The sequence below is a fragment of the Artemia franciscana genome, chromosome 14 (genome assembly GCF_032884065.1).
Source record: "Artemia franciscana chromosome 14, ASM3288406v1, whole genome shotgun sequence".
In the NCBI taxonomy this organism is placed as follows: domain Eukaryota; kingdom Metazoa; phylum Arthropoda; class Branchiopoda; order Anostraca; family Artemiidae; genus Artemia; species Artemia franciscana.
In genome coordinates this window covers 27401214-27425340 of record NC_088876.1, presented here as the reverse complement: position 1 = coordinate 27425340, position 24127 = coordinate 27401214, and the positions used below count along the sequence as shown (strand labels likewise).

The 24127-nt window shown below is 35.0% G+C and overlaps 1 protein-coding gene across 3 annotated transcripts in view; it reads left to right on the top strand.

Annotated features, from left to right (window-relative positions):
* LOC136035522 (structural maintenance of chromosomes protein 6-like) overlaps nucleotides 1-24127 on the top strand; it is an 86065-nt gene that overhangs the window by 13059 nt on the left and 48879 nt on the right. For all 3 annotated transcript variants that reach the window (XM_065717363.1, XM_065717366.1, XM_065717364.1), the window contains 5 exons: nucleotides 2457-2667; nucleotides 9172-9330; nucleotides 13173-13537; nucleotides 20473-20676; nucleotides 21453-21644. In XM_065717363.1, coding sequence (XP_065573435.1) covers nucleotides 2457-2667; nucleotides 9172-9330; nucleotides 13173-13537; nucleotides 20473-20676; nucleotides 21453-21644 — 1131 coding nt within the window. The remainder of the gene's footprint in view (nucleotides 1-2456; nucleotides 2668-9171; nucleotides 9331-13172; nucleotides 13538-20472; nucleotides 20677-21452; nucleotides 21645-24127) is intronic.

The window sequence follows — 24127 nt, the reverse complement described above, 5'->3', positions numbered from 1 at the left end:
TTGACCTTGAAACCATTGGCCAGCATCCATTGCAAAAGAACGTTACGTATAACAATATTCCGTTTCAGATCAAGGTCAACTATAAGATTTTGTTTTGAAGGTGTCAAGTGCTTATCCCCACCCTCTACCGAAGACATTATAGGGACTCAGTGGATCCCAAGACACCGTCTGTTTTTTGCACGAGAAAACAAAACCCTTTCCATAGTAATGAAGTTCCGCAGGTATACCACCACCAATTTTGAAAAACCGTCCTCTTGATCATTCTACTATACATTCTACTCAACATGTGCAATGTCCGGGAAATTCGGATCAAAAGGATTGTTCAAACATTTGTAATTTCCACACGGCAAAAAGTAGTGAAACATTACCTACGGGTAAAGGGAGTGTAACAAGGAACACTGCATTGGGACTTTAAGTCCACAAAAAACAACATTCCTTAAAATCCGGAAAATTCCTTAGAAGCTAAAAGTGTTGCTGACTCAGTTGTTATCTCAAAAACTAGATGTAAGGGCTGTTATAGGATGTATTGTAATGTTTCACTGACAACCTGAATGATTAAGCAATACCAGATAACGCATCTTTCCGGAAATTCTTGGAAATATACCAAAAACTCTTGGAAACCCGGATATTCCTAAAATGATGCCAAAAAAGGCGTTAAGGCTGGCATCGGGGTAGGGCTGCACAGTATATGCGTACTCAAAAGAATAGATGCGAGGGCTGTCAGGGGATGCATTGTATTGTTTCACTGACAGCACGAATATTTACGCAATATCAGATGTGCATAATTCTTGAAATTTTTGAAACATACCAAGAAAGTCTGAGCGTTCCAAAATAATACTGTCCCAAAAAAATTCCAAAAATAAAAATAAGTCGCAAAAAAGAAATCTAAGCGTCCCTCAAAAAATGTAGATAGAGGGCATGGGGCCCAATCCAAGGTCCCATGTCCCCCATGGGGCCCTTTAGGGGACATGGGACCCTGAATGGGAGCGTAGGGACCATACTCATATGCAAGCCAGGTAATGTAAAACCAACGTGCTCAGGACCATTAAATAACATAAAGGATATCTGGCCGGTTGTAGTCATTGCAATTTTGGAGATCGAAACAAGTTTCATTAACCATTAAAAGAATATTTCTTTCCAGCAAGCTTCTCAAATCACTGTGGTATGCAAATTCATGGAGTGATGCGAGAAAAAGTGCTTGGAAACGAATCAGTGATATCATTTACCATATAGTTCAACTATAATTGAGAAATCGATTGGGCAATTATTTCGTTACGATATTTGGCGTTTAACACCAGTTGACCAGCATCCCAGAAACAATACTTAGATTGTCTAGAATGTAGTTCTAAGAACATAATATCATCAATGACTTGCTAGCTCAGTCGAATAAATTTTCATTCTTTTACCACAGGAAATCATGGGTCTAATTTTCAATTCATATATCAGACGTAAATCTTGTAAAATCAGTGAAAAACTGCTTAGAAGCCAAAAATGTTGTTGACTCTCAAAAGACCAGATGTGAGGGCTGTCACAGGACATATTGTATTTTTTCACCGACAAAATGAATGAGGACGTAATACCAGATAACGCAATGGTACTGGTATTTTGTAGTGTTTGTAATATTGTTACACTGAGAAATAACAGCTGGCAAGTATTTCCAGGATTGTCGTTATCTCAAAAGACCAGATATGAGGGCTGTCGCATGAATTGTTGTATTGTTTCATTGATAACATGAATGAATACGGAATACCAGATGACGCAATGGTACGGGCTTTCGTAGTATATGTTTTATTTTTTCACCGAGAAAATAAACTTGGTATGCTTCCTGGAATGCCGTCATCTCAAAAAACCTGATGAGGGGCCTGTCACATGACGTCTTGTATTGTTTCACCGACAGTATGAATCATTACGCAATACCAGATAGTGCATCATTCTTGTAATTCTTGGAAATACCAAGAGATCGGGACAGGAATGTGATGCGACGAATAGACCCCATACTACTTATATCAGGGTGAATACAGACCCATACCCATTCCTTTATGTACATGTAATGCCTGCACCTGATACTTTTTGGAATAATCTAATACCGAATCTGGTGAATATGCATATGAAGTGTCATATTTATTATTAACTTGTATTTTGAATGATATATATTTATTTATTTAAATTCAACAATAATATACAAACAAATACCAATATGGTTCACCCAAAACCAAACCATTGAACTGGGATGAATCGGGGAAAAAAACGCATATATATATAGCATCGTTCGAATTCAATATAATAAAAAAGAAGCAAAAAAAAATTATACTCAGTGGCAGTAACTGCAAACCATGTCCATGCTTTGGGGTCACAATCAGCAACCAACAAACAGTGACATCTTAATTTAAATCAAATCTGTTAGCATGTTGGTTAGTTTTTTAACATTATCATCATTAAAATATTGTGTTTTACAGCCCCAATCACCGCCAGACCCTAAACCAGGGATTATCCTTTCTATGAGGCTACAAAATTTCATGTGCCATGATCATTTAGCCTTTGAATTCAATTCTCATTTGAATTTCATTGTTGGACCTAATGGTAGTGGAAAGAGTGCTGTATTGACTGGTTTACAGGTGGCACTTGGAGCTGCAGCTAAGGAGACGGAGCGGGGAGCAAAGCTGGGGGGTAAGGCTTTTAATAAATATTATAAAAATATAACCCGGTTTTATTTGTGTGTATTGTCCTGAATTTCTTGGTCTTTAAAATCAAAATATCTTACCTCCATATTTCATTTGAGCTCATTTCTTCTTTCTAACTAACTTTGAATTCAAACCGTCAAGTTTTTGCTTAAAGAATAGATGACTATGTTCTGTTTAATTTCTTCCATTTTTGACACAGGTTTAGCGCTATTGTAATATTTTTGAAAAAAAAAAGTCTGTCAGAATGTTGGCGCACTAATAATATTTGTTTTTAAGATTTAGAATTAGATTTTATTTATTCAGGAATGTTGAATTGATATTTTAAAACATATTATTTTAAAAGCACTTCCAGTTTTAAATTTTACAGTTTATTAAAGGCTGATCAGAAAAAAAATATTGAATTCAGCAAAATATCTTCAATTTTAAGGACATATCCTGTTTTTTTTTCAGTAGAAAGTAATTGTTAATGATTGAAACAACATGTTAAAGAACGAAAAAGAAAAAAAATCTAGAAGCAAAATAGGTAGAAAAATTATTTAGGAAAAGAGAAACAAAAACTTTATCCTGACCTTAATTTAACTTTATCCTATTATCTTGGGATCGTGACGTTTTTATGACGTCATGGAAGAAATAGGAACAGTCGATTAAATTAATGTTGTACACTATGAATTTGTGCCTGGGTGGCCAACGATGCAAGTTTACATTTATTAAAGTTCTAGGGACAATCAATTCCGACGGTAAATTGAAAATAGACTTCTCGTATGACGTTATGAATTTATGTAATTGGCTTTATCGGCTAAGCATTAGTTGACATCTTCGAAAATGGAAAAATACAAGACCACAGTAGGTGCATTTAAGCTTTTTAGTTTCCGAGGAAATGACTTGTCCGAGACCTGGATTCAGTCGAGAAGAAATTCGTAAAAATGAAGTATAACACCTGAACACGCTTCTTGTAGTTTTAATATGCTTTGGGCCTACTTTTCTTCTCTGGTACAGTATGTCACTTTGACTCGGCAATCGACACCTAGTTCCCATACAAAAAATTTCCAACTATCTTGTCGGGGGTTCACTGTGCCCTCATTGAAACTTAGCTTGAACCAACAATACTGCTAAGCCGTCTTCCTGTCTTAATGGTTACAATCGTACTTCTAATGGACCTAGAGGCAGAGGAACAATCTAAGCCAGAATCAATCGCATATTTGTACTAAAAATCACAGATGAATATGAGATATATAAGTGCTGAACAACTTAGTAACCTCTCACACACAGACCCCCTCCCCAGAACTTCAAGTATATTCCACCCTCATTATACCTTGGGCTCATTGGTCTATTATTCTTTCTTCTTGTACCTGGCCATAAAATTATTCCGCATATCGGAAGGAATTCCCCAGTCGTAAACGGTTCCTGAGGTGCCAGAGATCAGCTGCTTTACATGCATCAGCGAGTCTATCCTAGCGAGAAGTAGACTGTTCCTGAGTTTTGTTTTTATATTTTTTAGAACTGTAAATTGACGTTCTGCAGCTGCACTGGAATGCGGGAGAGTATACAGATTTGGCATGAATAAGGACAGCTCTTCGAACTGTGGCTTGCCTTGAGCATGTTTCTTATTCAATAACGTCTTCCACAAGATGGAAGTAGACATTTCAGTTCCCATGGTTCTGATAATGTCGACCCTTTGCTCACTAGCCAAGATCCATTGAGTCTCTATTACATTTTTTGACCTTTCCACTTCACCTTTATATTTCCCAAGTAAGCTGCTGAACCGACTAGTCAGTCCCACTAGAGTGTTAACTCTTCCGCTCAAAGCCGTACTGGATCTAAACAAGCCAGAGCTTTTAAAGTGGGATCGGAATGATCAATTCTTTTCCTCGTTTGTGTGATAACTTCTGCAAGGAATTTCAGGCAGTTCAACCTAAACTGTTTGAGATCACTCGAGGGTATCACGTCCTTGTATTTCAGCAAGTGTACTTCTACATTTGGACAACAAGATATCTTGGAGATTTCCCTGAAATAGCCTGAGATCATGGGTATAACAAAAGCATCGTCATTCTCTAAGATGTCAGTTTTGACAAAAGACTTCGTGATATACTTCATGTTCATGGTTGCCTTGAGCTGGAAAAGAGTTTATGAATGCGAGTGTCACTACTATGGAACTCCAAATTCAAGCAACTGATCTTGTTGAGCGTAAATTCAAGTAAATGAAAGTATTCCTTAGTCAAGGGCACCTCTATGTAAGACAAGATTTTGGCAGCTTTACAATTCAAAAACGAATGTATTCAAGCCGAAGTAGCTGAGTTGGTAAAGCGTTATGTTCCAAGCTGTAGGTCCGAGAGGTTCCAGGTTCGTACCTTGGCTTTAGCATTAATACAAAAGAAGAAAAAAAACTAAAAAAGGTAAAAACTACAAAAAAACTAAAAAGAAGATACTAAAAAAACTAAAAAAGCTAAAAAACTGAAAAATAAAGGAGAAAAAGAAAACTAAAAAAATAAAAATAAAAAAAAACTAAAAAAGGTAAATGTATTCAAGCCAAAGTAGCTGAGTTGGTAAAGCGTTATGTTCCAGGTTCTAGGTCCGAAAGGTTCCAGGTTCGAACCTTGGCTTTAGCATTAATACAAAAAAAGAAAAAAACTAAAAAAGGTAAAAACTACAAAAAAAAATAAAAAGAAAATACTAAAGAACTTCGAAGACCACACTGCCTTTCCATGACGAAAGTAAAACAGTTCAAAATAGGGATGATACCTTTTTATTGACAGTGAATAGATATAAAATTATTTAACTGGATATTTCGAACACATATACAGTGTTCATCATCAGCAGTAAAACTAAAAGACATGAATAAAAATAAACAAATTTATACCTAATAAACTAATTACATATAGTTTATTGCTCTTATTTGTTTCAATGCAACAGCCGAGGCAAATCTCTTTGACCTTTTCGGTTCCGGTTCATTAGAATTATCTGACATATTACGTGGACAGAGGTCATAGCTCTTAGATGAGGTGATATTTACTTTATTTGACCTCAGTAAATTATCATAAATTGAGTTCAATCCAAATTCACCTGTATCTCTGTTTATGGAATTATTCTGGAATAGAATTTTTTTAATTTCGATTGTTTCCCTGAAAGTTTGCTTTAAACCTTGGTCCCTAGAAATCAAAGAAAAATTTTCAAACAAATAAAATGATTTGGAAAATTAAAAGATATGCTCCGACAGGGGCGACGTGAAATCTTCAGGTTTGGTATTTTGCTTTAAAGACGATGAAATAGAATTATGATGTTGTAGCAATCTCGTTTTTAAATTCTGGTTAGTACGTCCCACATAAGACTTTCCACAAGTACATGGGATTTTATAAACCCCACTTTGTTGCTCTACGGAAGTCCGATCCTTTTGAGAATTTAAAAAAACTAGCCAAAGTATTACTACCTCTTAAAGCTACCTTTAAGCCATTATTTTGTAAAATTCTTTTAAGTTTTTCACTCAAACCTGGAACATATGGTAGAGAACAAAAAATATCTTTCTTTTCTGTTGTTTCCAGAATATCGTCAGAAAATTCTAGAAATTTTTTCCTTCTTTTCGAAAAAGTCTGGTCAATTAACCAACCCAGATAATGGTTACTTATTAAAATCTCTTAACAACAATAATTCCTCCTCAATGAATTTTGGAGAACAAATTCTAAAAATGCGGTCAGTTAAAGATATGATTAAACCAATTTTTACTTGGCGAGCATGACCGGAGAAAAACGACAAAAATCTGTTATTGTTAGTAGGTTTTCTGTAAATCTTAAAATCCAAACTATTTTCATTTTTTAAAAGAAGGACATCCAGAAAAGGAAGTTCATTATCCTCTTCTAATTCTATTGTAAATTTTAAATCCCCTCCCCAAAAATTAAGATGTTCTAAAAAACTTTTTAATTCCTCCACACCATAATTCCGTACTGAAATTATGTCATCCATATATCTCCCCCAAAATTTATCTTTTAAAAAATATGAATCTAACGCTATTGTTTCAATATTTTCTACAAAACAATTTGCTAATAAAGGACTTAAAGGGGCCCCCATGAAGTCAAGAAGTTGAGATTTCTTCAAATTCTATAATTTCAAGTTTCGACATAGTGTCAATGTATACGAGTATTGATGTAAAAGCCGCAGAAATTCTTCTTGAGAGAAAGATACTAAGAAATTTGGACTTAATTGGTGGTGAAACAGTTTTGGAAGTCGGTGTAATTATGAATTTAGTTAGGTTGTGCAACATGTTCTCTTATTTTTTTTTTCAATTCAGAAGGGGTTTTTTCGAACTAGTAAATGGTTTACCCATGGGGGCCCCTTTAAGTCCTTTATTAGCAAATTGTTTTGTAGAAAATATTGAAGCAATAGCGTTAGATTCATATTTTTTAAAACATAAATTTTGGGGGAGATATATGGATGACATAAGTTCAGTATGGAATTATGGTGTGGAGGAATTAAAAAGTTTTATATATATATATATATATATATATATATATATCTATATTCACAGGGGGGACACTAAAATGAATATTTTAAAAACAGTCCCAGCATTCTTACTTCAGCGAAGTTCAACAAGGAGTGTCCTGAAGGTAAAAGGTAAGGAATACTGTATTGCATTTTACAATCCCTACCGGTGGTGCTGATCCCCATTTCATGACCCTTCGGCCAGAAACTGCAATAGGTGTTGGGGGTCTGCCATCCTGTGCTTTCGTACATTCGTCTTGTTTATCTTATTCAAAGTTCTCCATGTACCCCAACTGTGGCTCAGCTTACAGAGTCAAACTTCACCCCCCATTCAGACTAAGTAACCAGTGACACCAGGATTCAAGCCCTTGACCTCCTGGACAAGGGGTCTCTAGTCTAGCGCGTCATGTTTTACAAATGAGGGGTGACAGATTGTCAATAATTATGATTTTTCTCATCCATCCGAGGCCTAACGACAAGCAGCTCGTCTTTGAATAGTGCGGTAAGATATCATAAGAATGGATAAATTAGAACATCATGGAAAAGAGTAAAGGGTGAAGCTTTTGAATGGATTGGGATGAAGGTGGAGTGTATACACCTGTGTTAGCCTAACGCGGCTTTGTGCTGAAATTATTTGTAAGTAGTCATAGTGGTAGTAGTAATGATACACTCAACAAATTATCAATTATCTTTGTGTGTAGATTGAAGGAGGGAGCTTAGACGTAAATACGCTTAGACGTAAATGAGTGTCCTTTCTCCTGATTTTGTTTGTTTTTTTCTTTTTTTCCTCTTTCTTTTTTTATCACTGAGGACGACTTGACGGAGGTCCTTGTCGAAATATTTGCCTGATTTTCATCTGCATATTTTGCTACTGGATGACAAAATCCTCGTTTTTTTCATCTCTTTGATTTTTCTCTCTTCATTTATTATTTCTTTTCTTGTTTTCATAAGGGAGCTTAGACGGGAAGCTGCCCTGTCCATATATTTGGTAGTTTTTGTTTGTTGGAAGTTTTAACGTCACTTTTTATTTTCATTTAAGAAAAACTATCCCTAGCGGCATCAAAGAGATTTTGCAATGTGTGTCCCCCCCCCCCCCCCGAGTGTTACATCTGTTTATCTCTGGAAGTATGTCATGCTCATTATCGATGTAATATAGTCCGGCATATATCAGCACAAACACAAAAAAAACTGTCTCGAGGTGTTGGAATGATTCAACACTTTCATCTTGAATGAATTCATGTCTTCTAGAAGTAGAAATTTGTCAGTTTATTTTATCTTTGGTGTTGTGAATAATTTTATCGATTTATCTATCTATCTTATCCAGATACACGCTCTTTATAACTCGATACATCCAACGAATTTATAGCGAAGTTAAAAAAAAAAAATTAAATAAAGCTTCTATGTTCAAATCTAAGGAAGAATTTTTGTTGTAATTATTGCTAATTTGAAGGTGATTCTTGCGCCAAAATTACCAAGTCCTGAGCTGCAATTTTACCAAAACCAAAACAGTTTTCAAATTGTAGTGGTAATTTCAGCAGCAGTTACTACCTAGTAAGTATGATACAGAATTATAAAAATAAGTCAAGTTTTTTATTGAAGGGGTTGAATCATTGGCTGTCAGATTCTATAATTCTAAAATTTATGCTGTTGCTCTTTTGTAATTAGTATGAAATGAAAATATAATAACGGGTAAAATTTCTGATCAAAACAGGGAAAAGAGCTACTGTCTCAATTGTCTAAAAAAAAGTTTAAGTTAATTAATTTAGATTATTAAAAATCACCGTCTCAATTGTCATATTTATATTTCATTTTTATTATAGGTGGAAAGGCAGTGGGGTCTAAGAAATTGCTGTTTTCGCTCTTTTTTGTCATATGGTCTTGGCAATTTCAGTGTTAATTTTTGTTTTGTTGTATAATGTATTATAAATTGTCGTATTGTCGTATGGTTTTGTCGTATAAATCATTTGTATGTCTATAGTTGTGTCGCACATTGTTTCTACCATTTCCCCTTGAATTGCAGATTTGGTGAAAAAAGGGTGCACATCGGGGTCTGTATCCGTCACATTATCAAATTACGGACCGTTTGGGTATAAGAAGGACATATATGGTAGCGCCATTACAATCGTCAGGACTTTAAAGACATCAGGGAGCAGTAGTTTCAAAATTTTGAATTCTGCAGGTGAGCTCTAGTTGATAATCTTTATAAATTTTAATTATGATTATAGCTAGTTATTATTGATAATTAATTATGTTAATTATCAATAATCAGGCACTGATTATTATACATATCTGTATCTAGAAAAGTTGAAGTTAGATGCTTTATAACTATAATCATAATTAAAATTGTGGTTATAGATGCTTTATAATAATGAATTATGATTATAAGATTATGATTTAAATTTAAATTATTATTTAATAAATTAAAATTATGATTATAAGATGCTTTATAATAGATTTTGTTTCTACTAATTTACTGTTAGTGTTTCTAATGTTAGACTTTGATTGTGATATGACTTTTGTACTGAACTTGATAATAAAATCAGAATATAGTCAGAAATAAAGGAAATCGCTTGGAAAAAATTGCTACTGCCATGTTAAATGAACCCAAGATTCCTTGGTGAGTAGCTTTTTATCCTGGACTAACACATGCTTGTGGCTATCTTTTCATACTGTTTTTATTATAGATTTCGTCGTGGAACCCCGCATTTCGTCGTTTTGTACAAATTAAATAAACTGAAATGGCAATTAAGTGTAAAACCGTAAACCGAATAAAAGTATTATGTGGGACTGGGGGTTAATTGATATCGAACTGTCCTAGCCGAGTAGCTAGCGCACTGAACTCGAAATCCTGAGATCAGGGGTTCGATTTATGTTGTCGTTGGTTTATTGGTTTGGAACGGGGTCAATGATGTGGCTCTCTAAGCTCAGCAAGATCATCCATCTCTGAATGGCTTCCAGGAAAAATCTGCATGGAAATCCCGGCAGCTTTCGGATGATTTGCCCCTAACCACTTCTGAGACTCCCGGCCAAAGGCAGTAAACCAGGAGATCTACCATTGATCTACGTAAAGCAGATCAGTGGTCAGCATAGGATTTTTTTTTAAAGTTAGTATTTCAAGTTATTTAATCATAATGGAGCTAGAATCAAAAATCTAAATCTAATAATTTTTGCGTAATATTTGTACAAAGTTGTTCCTTTTTTATATAAAAAAAAATGTTATGGACTGTTTTTTTTTTTTTTTTTTTTTTTTTTTTTTTTAAGGGATTCATTTTTATTTTACTGTCTCGAAGTTTTCTATACAGGAGTCTAATTAACGAAAAAAGTGAAGCGTTTAAACTTTATTGGGTAGTACGGAAAGAAGGCTAAAAATTTGGTATTTTGGGGTTTATATAATGTAACTTTGCAAGCCGATCCTGGGAAGTAGGGGGTAAATCGTACAAGGTTGCCATAAATGCACAATGTTATAAATCCTTATTAATATAGGGTATTGCAACCTGGATTCCACCTCTTTGACTACCTTATACCTGTGTGGTAATTGCCTGAGGTCTGTTCGTTTCATTCGAATACACAGAAAAACATATTTAATGGCATCGTAACGAAAAATCGCTGTTTAATTTATAATCAGACCTTATAAAAGTTAACAAAATTTATAGAGTTAACAAAAATGCTAATTTTTTAGTGGAAGTCAGTACAGAAATTCAAAATGGAAAAGCGGATAAATTAACAAAGATAAATAGCAGGATGTAATCCCTGATAATTTTCTCCTATGCTATAATCAGTTGCTTTCTTTACAGAAAACAGAGAACATATATAAAATCTGCAGTGAAACCATCGAGCTTTACAGTTAACAAGAGCATTATATCCTCAGTAGTTGCAATGGAAAACTACATCAGGAAAAATAAGAAAACAGAAACATAAAAAGCAAACACTGCATTAAGATTTAAAATATAAGTATAATAAATAAATATGATAATATATAAACATATAACAAATATAAATATAATAACTCAGCATAATTTAATTGCTAAATCTTTGGGAGGACGTCACGGTTTCAGCTCTGAGATGCCTTACGATGTTTCGTAGACGCCCTATGCGCCGCCCCTGGCCCTGGAGGATCTAAGGTAATGTCCACAGTCTAATGGTTCCGAATAACTTTTCAACAGAAGAGTCTGCTAAAGATAGGTCAGTGGACCTAGCTTTCATTTGTCCAATTTTTACGATTAGCAGAGTAAGCTGTAACATTCTGAAACTGTCAAAGAACTATTTCTAGTTAAGACTCGAATGATGTGATTATAACGTCACACGTAAATTATCACTATCATTACTACTTCAGCAATAATAAATCGATAAAAGTAAGACAAGGCTAAATTGACGAGAGCATAACTAAGTTGACAGGTATTTTAAGGAAGACTCTAGTGAGTTTAAATCCCCCTCCAAAATTAGATGTTTATATTTACAAACACAAATAAATTTGACATTAAAATTTTCGAAACTCTAGAACAGAGAGAAAACTAAATACATTTGTCTTTTGCCAATGGTAATAAAACCCTAAAGAACGAAACTGTGACGACAGTAATCCTTGTTGCGGTAATTGGCTAATTGGTAATTGTAATGGTTAATTGGTAATGACAATTGAATATCGTCCTAGTTTCCGAGGTCACATGATGAAACATTTGTCTCTAAGCATGAAGTTACATAGTCCATGCAAAATGGTAGAACGGTTGTACACTATTGCACTGTTGTACGCAAGCATTAGGAAAAGTGGGAAAACCATATGTGTGTACAGAAAGTACATATATTTGATCAACCCAAAGGAGAAAGTATTTGTGAATAAAGCCATATACTTCGAGGAATATCAGGGCTAGTCGAAACTCATTTTAATTCATAAATATTACATTTTAGTGAAGGTGACATGAACGGGTGAAAGCGTCCGTAGTTGATGAATAAAAAATTAAAAACATAAAAATAAACACATAACAAAACATAAAACAATGAAAAACATAAAAAAATCATTCTGAAAGGAATCCAACGTTTTCGCTTGTACCATTATTGACGCAACCGGACTGAGTCCGCTCTCTTTGGTGGAGTTAGGTGGTGGGGTTCAGTGCTTTGTTGAATTTGGTGCTTCTGGACGTGCTAGGACGATGAAAATTTGGTAGGCGTGTCAGGGAGCTGCACAAATTGACTTGATAAATTCGTTTTCCCCGATTCGACCATCTGGGGGGCTGAAGGGGGAGGAAAAATTAGAAAAATTGAGGTATTTTTAACTTACGAATGGGTGATCGGATCTTAATGAATTTTAATATTTAGAAGGACCTCGTGAATCACAGCTCTTATTTTAAATCTCGACCGGCATCGAGCCTCTGATTTTCCTTTTAAAGCAATCTATTGATTTCTAGAATTTTGCTAGAGCTCATACCATATGAGCTCTTGGCTCTTCCGACCTCGTCACAAGTGCCATATGAGCTCTTAGCTCTTGTTCTTTTTAGATCTTTGGTTTAATTCGATCACCCGTTGAAAAAACAAAAACAAATAAAACAGAAAATCGTCCTTCACGGAAAAAAAAATCTATTTTTCTGATAGCCGCTTGAAACTTCTGCAAAAGTGATCTGTGAAATGTTAAATTTAAGGGTGGAATTTTCATTAAAAATTACCATTTTGGTAGTATTCCCCCCAATTTTGAAAACCATACAAATTTTTTCTGCTTCGCAGTTCCTGGTAGGTAACTTTAAGCTTAATTTGCTTTATCTATTTAGAGTTTCCATAAATAGCCAATTCTTTTAACATAAATATTATTATCAAAACTTTTAATAATTTCGGTTACTATTATCACAAGTTGGTCCTTACTTATAATTCATTGTCATAAGCTGTGTATTAACTAACTACTATATGACTTATTTAATGGATTTCTTTTTGAAGTTTGTATATTAGATTATACTGGAGTAGAAACGCTATTGAACTTATTGTAGTTCTAATCTCTATTACCTTGATGGATTTTCTCACCCTGCTTTTGTATTTAAGGTACCGTACAAGACCATACACGAGATGCCATTGAACAAATTACAGCAGCTCTAAACATCCCCATTAACAACCCAATGTGTATCCTAACTCAGAATACAGCTAAGACGTTCTTATCTACCTGCAGTCCAGCCGGGCTCTATGATTACTTTGCAACTGCCTCTTTACTTTCCGATACAAAAGAGCACTTAGAGAGAACTTATAAGGACCTCAAGGAAATGAAATCAGCAGTCAAAGCAAAAAGTGAAATATTGGAAAAAATAGATGAAGAGGTTGAAGAGAAAAGGAAGAAGCTCGAGTTAGCTCAAGATTTAGCTTCAGGAGGAGAAAAGCTTAAAAAGTTAAAGGATGAATATCAATGGGCCCTTGTAAGTTTGTTTTATCTAATCTCTGTGATAAGGGCCCTATACACGCATAAATAAAATCAAGTGTACCTGAGAAATATGAACCGAGGATGACCGGTAAAACATTATATTTTGGTATAAACGGGATGTTTGGATAATCGTTCTCTTGGTATTTTCTTGAAATTCGACTAACTCAGATTAATATTCGTGTTCCATAAGAAATATCCGTGTATCATTATAAAATTTAAGGGTCAAATCGAGACATGTGACAGTAATGTTAATGTTTAGTAGCTAGTGGAGAAGTTCGTAATATTACGTGGTGTAACTTTGACTGTAGACACGTAATCAAGGGTTGCGTTAGAATGCATACTGTGTCTTTTAGGCTATACTCTTTGCTTTAACTATGAGCGTAAGGCCTTAAGTACCTGCAAGAAGATTTTGCATCTGCGCATTTTGGCTATTTCTACGAATTTTATCCTAATATTGGTTCCACCTATGCTTGTACAAGGATCTCTATTAGGACTGATCCACAGTCTAGGTAACTAATCAAGTTCGATGACAAATTAAAATTAAAGCTAAGTGCTGACGTCAGATTTTGGATGAGCCTTATTATGAGCATGGCATGTTTAGCTCGAAGTGAAATTCTTTGAACTTGTCTAGAAAATTCCCCAAGAAAAAATAAATATCTTGAAGACCCTTCTTAACAAGGATACTGATTGTAAATTTGTTTGCAAATATTTTTCAATCCTGATTTGAATTCGAAGCTGCCGAATATCTACCCACAATTTTTTTTTTTTTTTATCATTAGTAGGACTAAATCAGGCTATGGAAGTGAAATGTGACTCTTGTCTGAAACTAGCTTGATTTCGTCACTCCAAAAAGGTGGAATCTGAATAAAAAGGGGGAGGGGCAACACGTGAGTAACGTTTCAAGACTAGGCCTATTTAGACAATTGATTTTGAATTGTGCATGCATTTTCATTATCGAACAGTTGCAATATCATTGTAGTAATACCCACTTAGAATATTCACGTATTTATGTCCTAAGAAATGGTTCTCGTAGCACATGAGCGGTTCGAATTTCCAATCAACTACTTTAGCCTGTTTCACTCCAGGATTAAACTTTTTAATCGATTTTATCGATATTTCTCGAAAAGTCGTTTACAAACAGAGCTACACAGGCTCCTCGTTCATCCCAACCAATTCAAAGCCTCCTCCTCTCAACCCTCGGAGGAAGTTACCATTTTCTTTAAAATATTCTTTATGACATCATCCCAACCCAACTGCGGACGACCAACTTTCTGTCTAGCCCTAGACGGTATATATATATATATATATATATATATATATATATATATATATATATATATATATATATATATATATATATATACGTAGTTGAAAGGTTTGGAAAATGGTGTCTTTGAGGATGACATCCCCCCCCACGCACAGCCCTCAGGGCAAGGGTTGTCAGTTATGTCCTGGGATCGTATAAGCTATATATAGAAAGGGTGATCGTATAAATTTCGGAGGCGGCTCATTGAAACCCTTGCCCTCAGGGCAAGGGTTTCAAGTTATGGCCCAGAGGCAAATAAGGTACATATAGAAGGGGTGACCGTTTAATCTTTGGAGGAGGCTCATTGGACTGATAATCATGAGTTATATTGCCTTTTTTAAGATTCAGAGTGATCGGAGGGGGGGTACCCCCCCCCACATCTCGGGTTTCCCCGAAATGTATAGGATATAAATTTTGGGATAGCCATTTGTTGTTGTAGAAATTTCAAAAACACCTCTTTCAATTGGAAATTGAAAGATCCAGTGCTGTTTTTAATAGTGGAAAATGATTGGAGGGCAACTAAACCCCCTCTCACGCCCACCATTTCCCCAAACATATCCTGTCAAAATTTTGAGATAGCTATTTTTTTTCAACCGTAATTGAAAGGTCCGGAATTTGTCTTTGAGAAGTAAACCCCCCCCCCCCCCTCCTCCCCCAAATAGCCCTATGGACCTGGATTGTAACTTAAGCCCGGGGGCATATAAGGTGTATTTAGAAAGGATGATCGCATAAACTTCTGAGGGGGCTCATTGGATTGGTAATCGGAACTTCTAGTGCTCTTTTTGAGATTCGAAGTGATCGGATGGACTGGGTTGTGTTCTATTCCCCTCTATATGGATCATTTTGATGGACTTTGTCTTAAGGAGCACAGGAAAGGCAATGGGAGACCACGGAATCAAATGGGGAGGAAAAACTCTCCTGGACTTAGATTATGCTGATGATTTAAGCATCCTAGATGAAAGTGTGAGCAAAATGAATGAACTTTTAGAGGTTTTACAATTTCAGGGGGCTAGAATAGGTTTGAAAATTAAAGTTAAAAAGACAAAGTCACTAAGGCTAGAAATAAGTGAAGATGAAAAGCTGACTTTGGGTAGCGTAAAGATTGATCAGGTGGGTAGCTTCACTTACCTTGATAGTATTTATAGTAAAGACGGTGGGAGTAGTGAACATGTTACAAGATGAATAGCCAAGGCTTGGGGTGTTTTATTCACTATTAAAAAAAGTTTGGAAGAATAGGAAGACAAATGTGCAAACCGAGATTAGAATATTGGAAGGTATATTGATTATAGTGGTCAAATATGGCTCTGAAGTATGGGCGATTCGAAAAGTGATGAAGATTTACTAGATGTTTTCCAGAGAAATTGCCTACGGATTGTTCTGGGTACCCGGCTGACTGATCGTATTACAAACAGTAGGCTGTACGAAAAGTTTGGTTCAGTCAAGCTTTCTAAGGCTATAATAAATGAAAGGTTGAGATGGTTAAGGCACGTTCTGCGGATGTAGGATGACAGATTGTCGAAGATTGTTCGTTTCGACCAACCGTCTAGGACTAAACGAAAAGTAGGTTGTCCTCGTCTGGGGTGGGAGGATGTCATAAAGAAAGGTTTAAAGGAAATGGGAACTTCTTGAAAGGGTCTAAAGAGGGCTTTAAATAGATTGGGATGGAGGAGGAGAGTGCGTAGCTGTGTTGGCCTGAGGTGACTTGATGCTGCGATGGGTTGTTAATAGTAGTAGTAGTTTACTTGTTTAAAAATGTTTCCTCCCCCTTTCACTGCAATTACAGTCCTCCAAGAGATGTCCAAGAGAATGGAGGGCAAGCAGCCCTTCTCTGAAGCCCATTAATTTTCTAAACACATCCAGTCAAAATTTCGAGTCAACCATTTTGTTCAGCATAGTAGAATGGTCCAGCAAGTATGTTTTTAGGGATATTAGGCGTGTCAACCCCACACAACTATGCAATTGGCCCATTATTCTTTAAAACTAAATGTTTCTTTAAAATAAATCAAAAGGCATTGTGTTTATGCTTGCCTATAAGACACCTCAGCAAAATAACGTGAACGACTGGGGGGGTTAAGTTGAATTTTTGGGGATACTGCTATAACTGTTTCTGCTCTTACAGTTTAAATAAATAAAAAGAGTGTAAGTTTATCCAGGTTGTCAAAGAAAATAGATAGAATCTTTTGGGAATGATATTAAGTTTTAGTTTCCAGGTTAACATCAGAAGCTATAAAAGTAAATAAAAATCATAGTGTATGTGTTGGGATTAAAAATTGTTGAAAAAGTTTCTCCAACATACAAATAGCAACCCATACTATGGATTCTTGTAAAAAAAAAAATTGAATCTGCACTGGGTTATTTTTTCCCACGAAAAAGACTATGTCAATAAAAAGTGAGCAAAAATTAATTTAAAAACTTTTCCACAAGACAAGTTTTTCAAAGAAAAGTAAAGAGCTCCATTAAGCCAATAATTAACAAACTCAAGTCAAATAATCTTCCAAGAGTAAAACTACCACAAATCATTATCAGTAAACAAATGAAACTCAAAACGAACAGAAATTACAATAAATAGCCGAGTCAAACTCAAAACGAGCAAAAATTAACATGACTAGGGCTGATAACCCCCATGCCTTCTCAAGACCAGAACACAATTTGCGCTTTACTGAAAACAAAATATGTTTGAAATGTTGTCACCTTTCTTACTTTCATAAATAAAAAAATGTAAAAAATTAAGGGATAAATGTCAGTATATGTCAATTAAACTGACAATCCATGGTCATTTGTTTGTTGTTTTTTTTTGTTTTTGGGCCTTTTTTTACATTTTTCGATGTTTTAGACACATTTTATTGCAATGAGCCATCAATTGAAACTGAAAATTGAATGATTAATGAAATTAAATAAAAAAGAAAACAAGTTTTTTCAACCGATTTTAGCGCAAAGAGAGTGGTTGAAAGCAGGGACAGATCATTTCATATATGGAATAATTTCTTTTTGTTTTTAATTTTAATGTTTATTCTTATTTTCAGTCGAAAAAACCGGTTGTTTTTTATTTAATTTTCGATCGTTTTTAAGATCATGCCAGAAAATCTGTCTCCCCTCTCCGTAAAAAGCTATTCCTGGAAAATGTATCCACAAATAATTCCTCCAGCGGAAAATTCTCCATAGAAAATTTGCCACTGGCTGGATTCTCCCTGAACCAGTCGTTTCTTGTTAAAAATTCACCCCGGGCAATTCCCCCTGGAAAACTCTCTGATTTGATTTTTTAAATTTAATTCCTGATCACTTTTCAAATCATGCCATAAATCCCCCCCCCTCTGTGCAGAATTTGGCCCTGAAAGTTTTCTCTCCATAGAAAGCTCCCCCACGAAGAAGTTCTGAATCTTTCCCAATAACAAATGCTATATGCAAACAGTGGACAAATTGAATAACTTACAGCTCCCCCATGCGTAAAATTTCCGTTCAAATTTGTCCCTGGAAATTTTATTCCCCCCCCCTTTCTGCAGAACATTCTCTCAGAAAAATCTTTGTTTGTCAGAAATGCTCTTATCTTTCTAAACTAATTGCAAATTTTATAACTTGCATCCCTTTCCTAAGGAGCTTTAAGGAGTTATGTCATCTTTGTGGCGTAGTTATTAGACCTTGCAGCTATGCTGAATCAAATGTCTACGTTAAAAATTTGATCGAACGTTATTACGGAAAAAAGGGCATGGGAGGGGGCTAGTTGCCCTCCAATATTTTTACTCGCTTAAAGAGGGCCCTAGAACTTAATTTTCGTTCAAATAATCCTCTCCCAATCTTATAAGACAAATGATTAGAAAAGATCAACCCTGGAAAAACAAAACCAAACACGCATCCATGCTCTTTCTTGAGCAAGTAGAAACCTCTAAAATACGGTTTTTTAAAATGCTTAATCTGACGTTGTGATTTTCATTAAGATGGCTTGACTTTTTAATTGTTTTGATTGGCAGTGAATAGAACGCATTCATATATTTCACCCATCCTTTGCAGAAATTCATCAACGTATGGTCGCTTTAATGCATAGACTTGGTGAACAGTGTCATCTATTTCCACAAAAATTTCCAATAAAAATTCCATATCTTTGTAGAGAGCAGCTGCAAACCTTTAAAATACGGTTTTCTTAAATGCTTAATCCGACAGTGTCATTTTCATTAAAATCGCTTGACTTTTTGGATTTTTTCCCCCTTTTTATTTAAAAATCAAGCAAATTTTCTCAGGCTCGTAACTGTTGGTCGATAACAGTAGACATAATGAATTTTTCATATTCGGAATCAGCATAAAGAGCCAATTCTGTTGATTAATTATTTGTAATAGAATTTCGATTTTTGAGTTTCGGTGGGTCGAGTCGCTCCTTACATTTCGCTATCTATCAACTGTTCGATATCAACAAAAAGAATCTGATATTTATTTGAATTTTGAATGTGTAAAATTCTATAAGTTTAAAGTAGTCTATCTAAAGGTATTAACATAGGATAAAAAGCTTAGAAAAGGGGGGAGGGAGAAAAAATAGGAAATTCCATATTTTGGTAGAGAGCAGCTGGAAACCTCTAAAATAGTTTTTTTTTTTTATATATATCCGCTTAGTCTCACGGAATGATTTTCATTAAGATCGCTTGACTTTTTGGATTGTTCCCCCCCCCTTTTTTTAAAAATTAAGCGAATTTTCTCAGGCTCGTAACTGTTGGTATCAGCTCGTATATATTTAGAATCAGCATAAAAAGCCAATTCTGTTGATTAATTAGTTGTAATAGAATTTCGATGTTTTGAGTTTCGGTAAGTCGAGTAGCTCCTTATAGTTTGCTACCATGAACTGTTCGATATAAACAAAAAGAACCTGGTATTTACCTGAATTTTAAATGTGTAAAATTCTTTTAGGTTAAATAGTCTGTTTAAGGTGTTAACATAGAAAAAAAAATGCTTAGAAAGGTTAGAGGGAGGGAAAACCCTGAAATACATGGTTTTGATAGAAAATTACATAACCAAATTCAGCATATCCAATAACTTCATATCAGGGGGTTTTAGTCATTTATCTAAAACAGTAATATTGTGTCTTTTCTGAGAAAAATATTAATTGGTAAGTGTTTGTTTGTTTGCTTGTTTAGACAAACGAAAAGTCCCTCACTCTTTCAAATATGCAAAGAAAGGTATTGCAAGGGAGGATGTAAAAGATAGAGCTTGTAAATTATAAAATTATTTAGATTTACAATACGTGGGGAAGCAACCATGCAATATTAAAAAATACTCAACAAAAAGGAAACGGAGGAAAGATTAGAACTTTAAATTAGAACTTTATTAGAACTTTATTTTAGAAAACGGAGGAAAGATTAGAACTTTATTAGAACTCTATTAGAACTTTAAACAGAAATAATTAACTAAGATGGGTGATATAGCAAGAGGGGGGGGGGGGGAAAGAGACAGACACACTATAAAAAGAAACAAGGTAGTCTATATTCTTATTCATTTTTTGAAGATGATATGAAATGACTTCAGATATTAGCTTGGGCTGCTTATTGAGATGGAGGAAGAAATAGGGGAATAAAGTAGCCTATTTACTCTTGGGGGAATAGAATTTTCTTTCTCAGCAATAAATTACTTATTCTGGATTCTAGGTCAAAGAAGCTGAGGTGGCCTTAAAGGATATTGAAACTGAGATTAATAAGAAGAAATCTCAAATCATCACAGAGGAAGAAGCAATCAAAGGTATTGAAAAAAAAATTTCAACTTTAACGCAGGAAGATGCAGAAATAACTGCTCGAGCTGAAAATGGTGCCAAGGAATCAGATGAACTGAGAGATAAAATTGTTCGTTTACAGGTATGGTTTAATATAAGGTTTGTACAGGCTACGGCCGGAAAGGCTGGAATAAACCACTAAAAATATTTTTTCGTTATCTATTTCTAATATTAAAGTGAAGTTACTGTTTAACCCTGGTTAAATTGAAATCCAGTGCCTTCGTCAGAAAGGTATCTTGAGAGCAATAGGTTAGTGTGCCCATTTCTACTCTCGCAGCAAAGTTCGAGTGGGACTTCTAAAGAAAGAAAGGGTATATTGGATTTTAAGTCTTACTAAAATTTGTTTAAACCGGACTTCAGAATTCAGGAAAATTTAGCTTTTTTTTTCTCCCTGAGATTTCAGATGAAGTTATAATCTTAAAAAGGCATACTTGAAAATTAACTTTTTTTTACCAAATTTTGTTATGACCTGACAACATTCTTCTTATATTTCTTTTTAATAATTTAGGGATCCCATACCCCACATGGTTTAATCAGAAGAAAATTCTCAAATGGCCAAACTCTTACTCTAATTGACTACCAAGTTTGGTTGAGATCCGGCAATTTTTTCCGGTCCCTTACAACATTTTAGGAATCCCTTCAACCATAGATATTTAATAGACAATGAACTCAATAAAAGTACAACTATTAGAAATGATTTTTCGTCCGGTTAAGTTTGACAGAGATCTGATAACCGATTCGCTTAGTCAAAAAGTCAAATAACGCCTTTTCAGTTACTGTATAAAAATGCATGATGTTCCGTGTAATCTTTAGACTGTGTTATATCCATTTTTTCTTACGGATTCTGGAATCTTTCAGCCGGAATTGTCTGAAGCTAAGGAGCAGCAGAGGGCAGCTAAAAGTGAGTACAGTAAAGCCAAGGGAAATCTACAGAGGAAAGACGCTGAAATTAAATCCCTTACTGACGAGATTCAACGTATTAGAGAAACAGATTTCGGTAGCATCATGAAAAAGAAGGAAGAGGATGAAAGAAAAATAGTGGAATTAGAGGTAATTAATGTGTTGGGATTTTAAGTATTGTAGTGCATTTTTAACATTACAATATAATGTTACATCTATGCAATAAAAAATATTCAGAGTTAAAGGTAATGACTGTGAGCGTCAAGCTTAAAAAACTAGTAAGGCCGGGGAAAGTAGCAGATGGTTTTCGTGGAATAACATAACTTTGATGCGTCTTCTTATGGATGTCAGAAGCCGAAAAAAGCTCTTATTAAGAATTTTACCTTTCCAAGGTACCTCCTCATTCAGAGTGAGCTGTATGCGAACTTAAACAAAAAAAAAAACAACAACAACAAACTGTCAGTAGCCCACTTGCCCTTATCTATAAAATAATAAATGTGTTTAAACAGTGTTTTAAGTTCTTTAAGGCTATAAGTCTGAATAATTGTACAGTAAGCTTAGTGAGATTGGCTTATGAAAAGCTTGATTTCCCAGTATAAGACAACAAGCATAAATTCCAATTTAAAAAAGACCGTTGGATGAATTTTCTTATTTATTTAGCTATTTTTGGTGCCTTTTCGCATGTTTAAAAACACATTAATAAAATAAACAGAAACTATTACGTATATGAAGGGGGTTGCTTCCTCCTTAACTCCCCGCTCTTTACGCTAAATTATTTTAGTACTTTTGAAAAAAGCTTCTTAATGTTACAATTAAACGAACATAGTGTTTCAGAGGTCGTTCTTAAAGAGTTGGTACAAAATTCGAACTATATCGTAAAGACCGAGGTATTTAGGAGGGGGTAACCCGCTTCATACTGTTCATTTTAAGTTTTAATGATGCTTCTTACTTTCAGTTGAAACAACTTGTTTTTATTTAATTACTCATCGTTCTTTAAATAATCCCTGGAAATTTTGCTTCAATACCACGTTTATATCTCCTTCCCGACGGAAATATCCTTTAGACAATTGAATACCCGTGAAAATTTACTCCGGATAATTACCCTTAACGACTCCACGTGTAGATATGAGACGGAAAAAAGAAAGTAAGACATAAAAATAATTTTTTATATGAATTCTGGCAAAATCTCTCAGTTATAATTTCCCCTGACTAGTTTATCCCCTGGAAACCTCCCTCCCCGTGGAAAATTTCTCCGTGGAAAGACCCCCAACAGAAAATTCCTCCCCCCACCATAAAATGTATGCATACTTCCCAGTAACAAATACTATGTGTAAACGGAAGGTAAATTTTATAACTTAAAGAACTTTCCTCTAGGGCTGCGGGGAAGGGGTCATGTTATATCCAAAGGCATAGCTATTGAACCTTTAAACTATAATGAACAAATCGGCTATCTCAAAATTGTCATCGGACTATTTTGGGAAGAAGGGGCGCGAGAGGAGGCCTAGTTGCCCTTCAATTTTTTTGGTCTCTTAAAGAGGGCACTAGAACTTTTAATTTCCGTTAGAATGAGCCTTCTCCTGATATGCTAGGACCACTGACTCCGTACGATCACCCCTGAAAAAAAACTAACTAACAAAAAAAAGCACGCATCCGTGATCTTTCTTCTGGCAAAAGCTGAAAAATTCTACATTTTTGCAGATAGGAGCTTGAAACCACTATAGTAGGGTTCTCTGATACGCTGAATCTGATAGTGTAACTTTCATTAATATTTGATGATTTTCAGGGGGTGTTTTCCCCTTTTTTCGAAAATACGGCAATTTTTCTCAGGCTCGTAGCCTTTGATGGGTAAGACTAAACTTAATGAATATTATATTTTTCAATTCAGCATAAAAATCCGATTCTTTTGATGCATCTATTGGTGTCAAAATTTCGTTTTTTAGAGTTTTGGTTACCAATGAGCCGGGTCGCTCCTTACGTACAGTTCATTACCACCAATATCTGATAAGCATTTATGGAAAAAAAAAACTCTTCAGAGATAGTAAGAACTACGAAGTAAGAAGAGATAGTATGAAATTTGTCAATGGATTTATATATTAGACTGATAGACCTGGAAATTATGGCGTAATATAAATGCTATTGCACGCGTCTTATTTTGGTGACCTCTGGGTGTTCTTCAATTTAAAACTATCTGAAACCATTTTCTTCAAATGGATATCAACCTGATTATAGTCATATAATATTTTAAGTATTTTATTATGTTTCCATCTGATTTTATTTGAGGTATGGCCGGTCGGATTTTGTTGTGTGTGTGTGGGGGGGGGGGTGTACACTTCTACCTTGATTGGTAAGTGCCAGAGCCTCTAGATGCCAGATTAGCAAGTGAAGTGAGCGGGAGGTGGCGGTTTCAGCTATATTTTTGGGGCAGAAAGCCCAAGTCATTGGTGAGGGTCGAAGGTCCAAGCTGCCGAGCAGATATAACAAGCAGGTACAGGCTATCTGCCTGCTATGTTTGTGAGGTCCAAAGGTATAGATAGTCTGTCGATCACTTATTAATTGCAATTTATTATTGATCATTCCAAATTTTAGAAATATGTTTCTAAAAATGTTACTAAAAATCCATTGAAACGTATCCA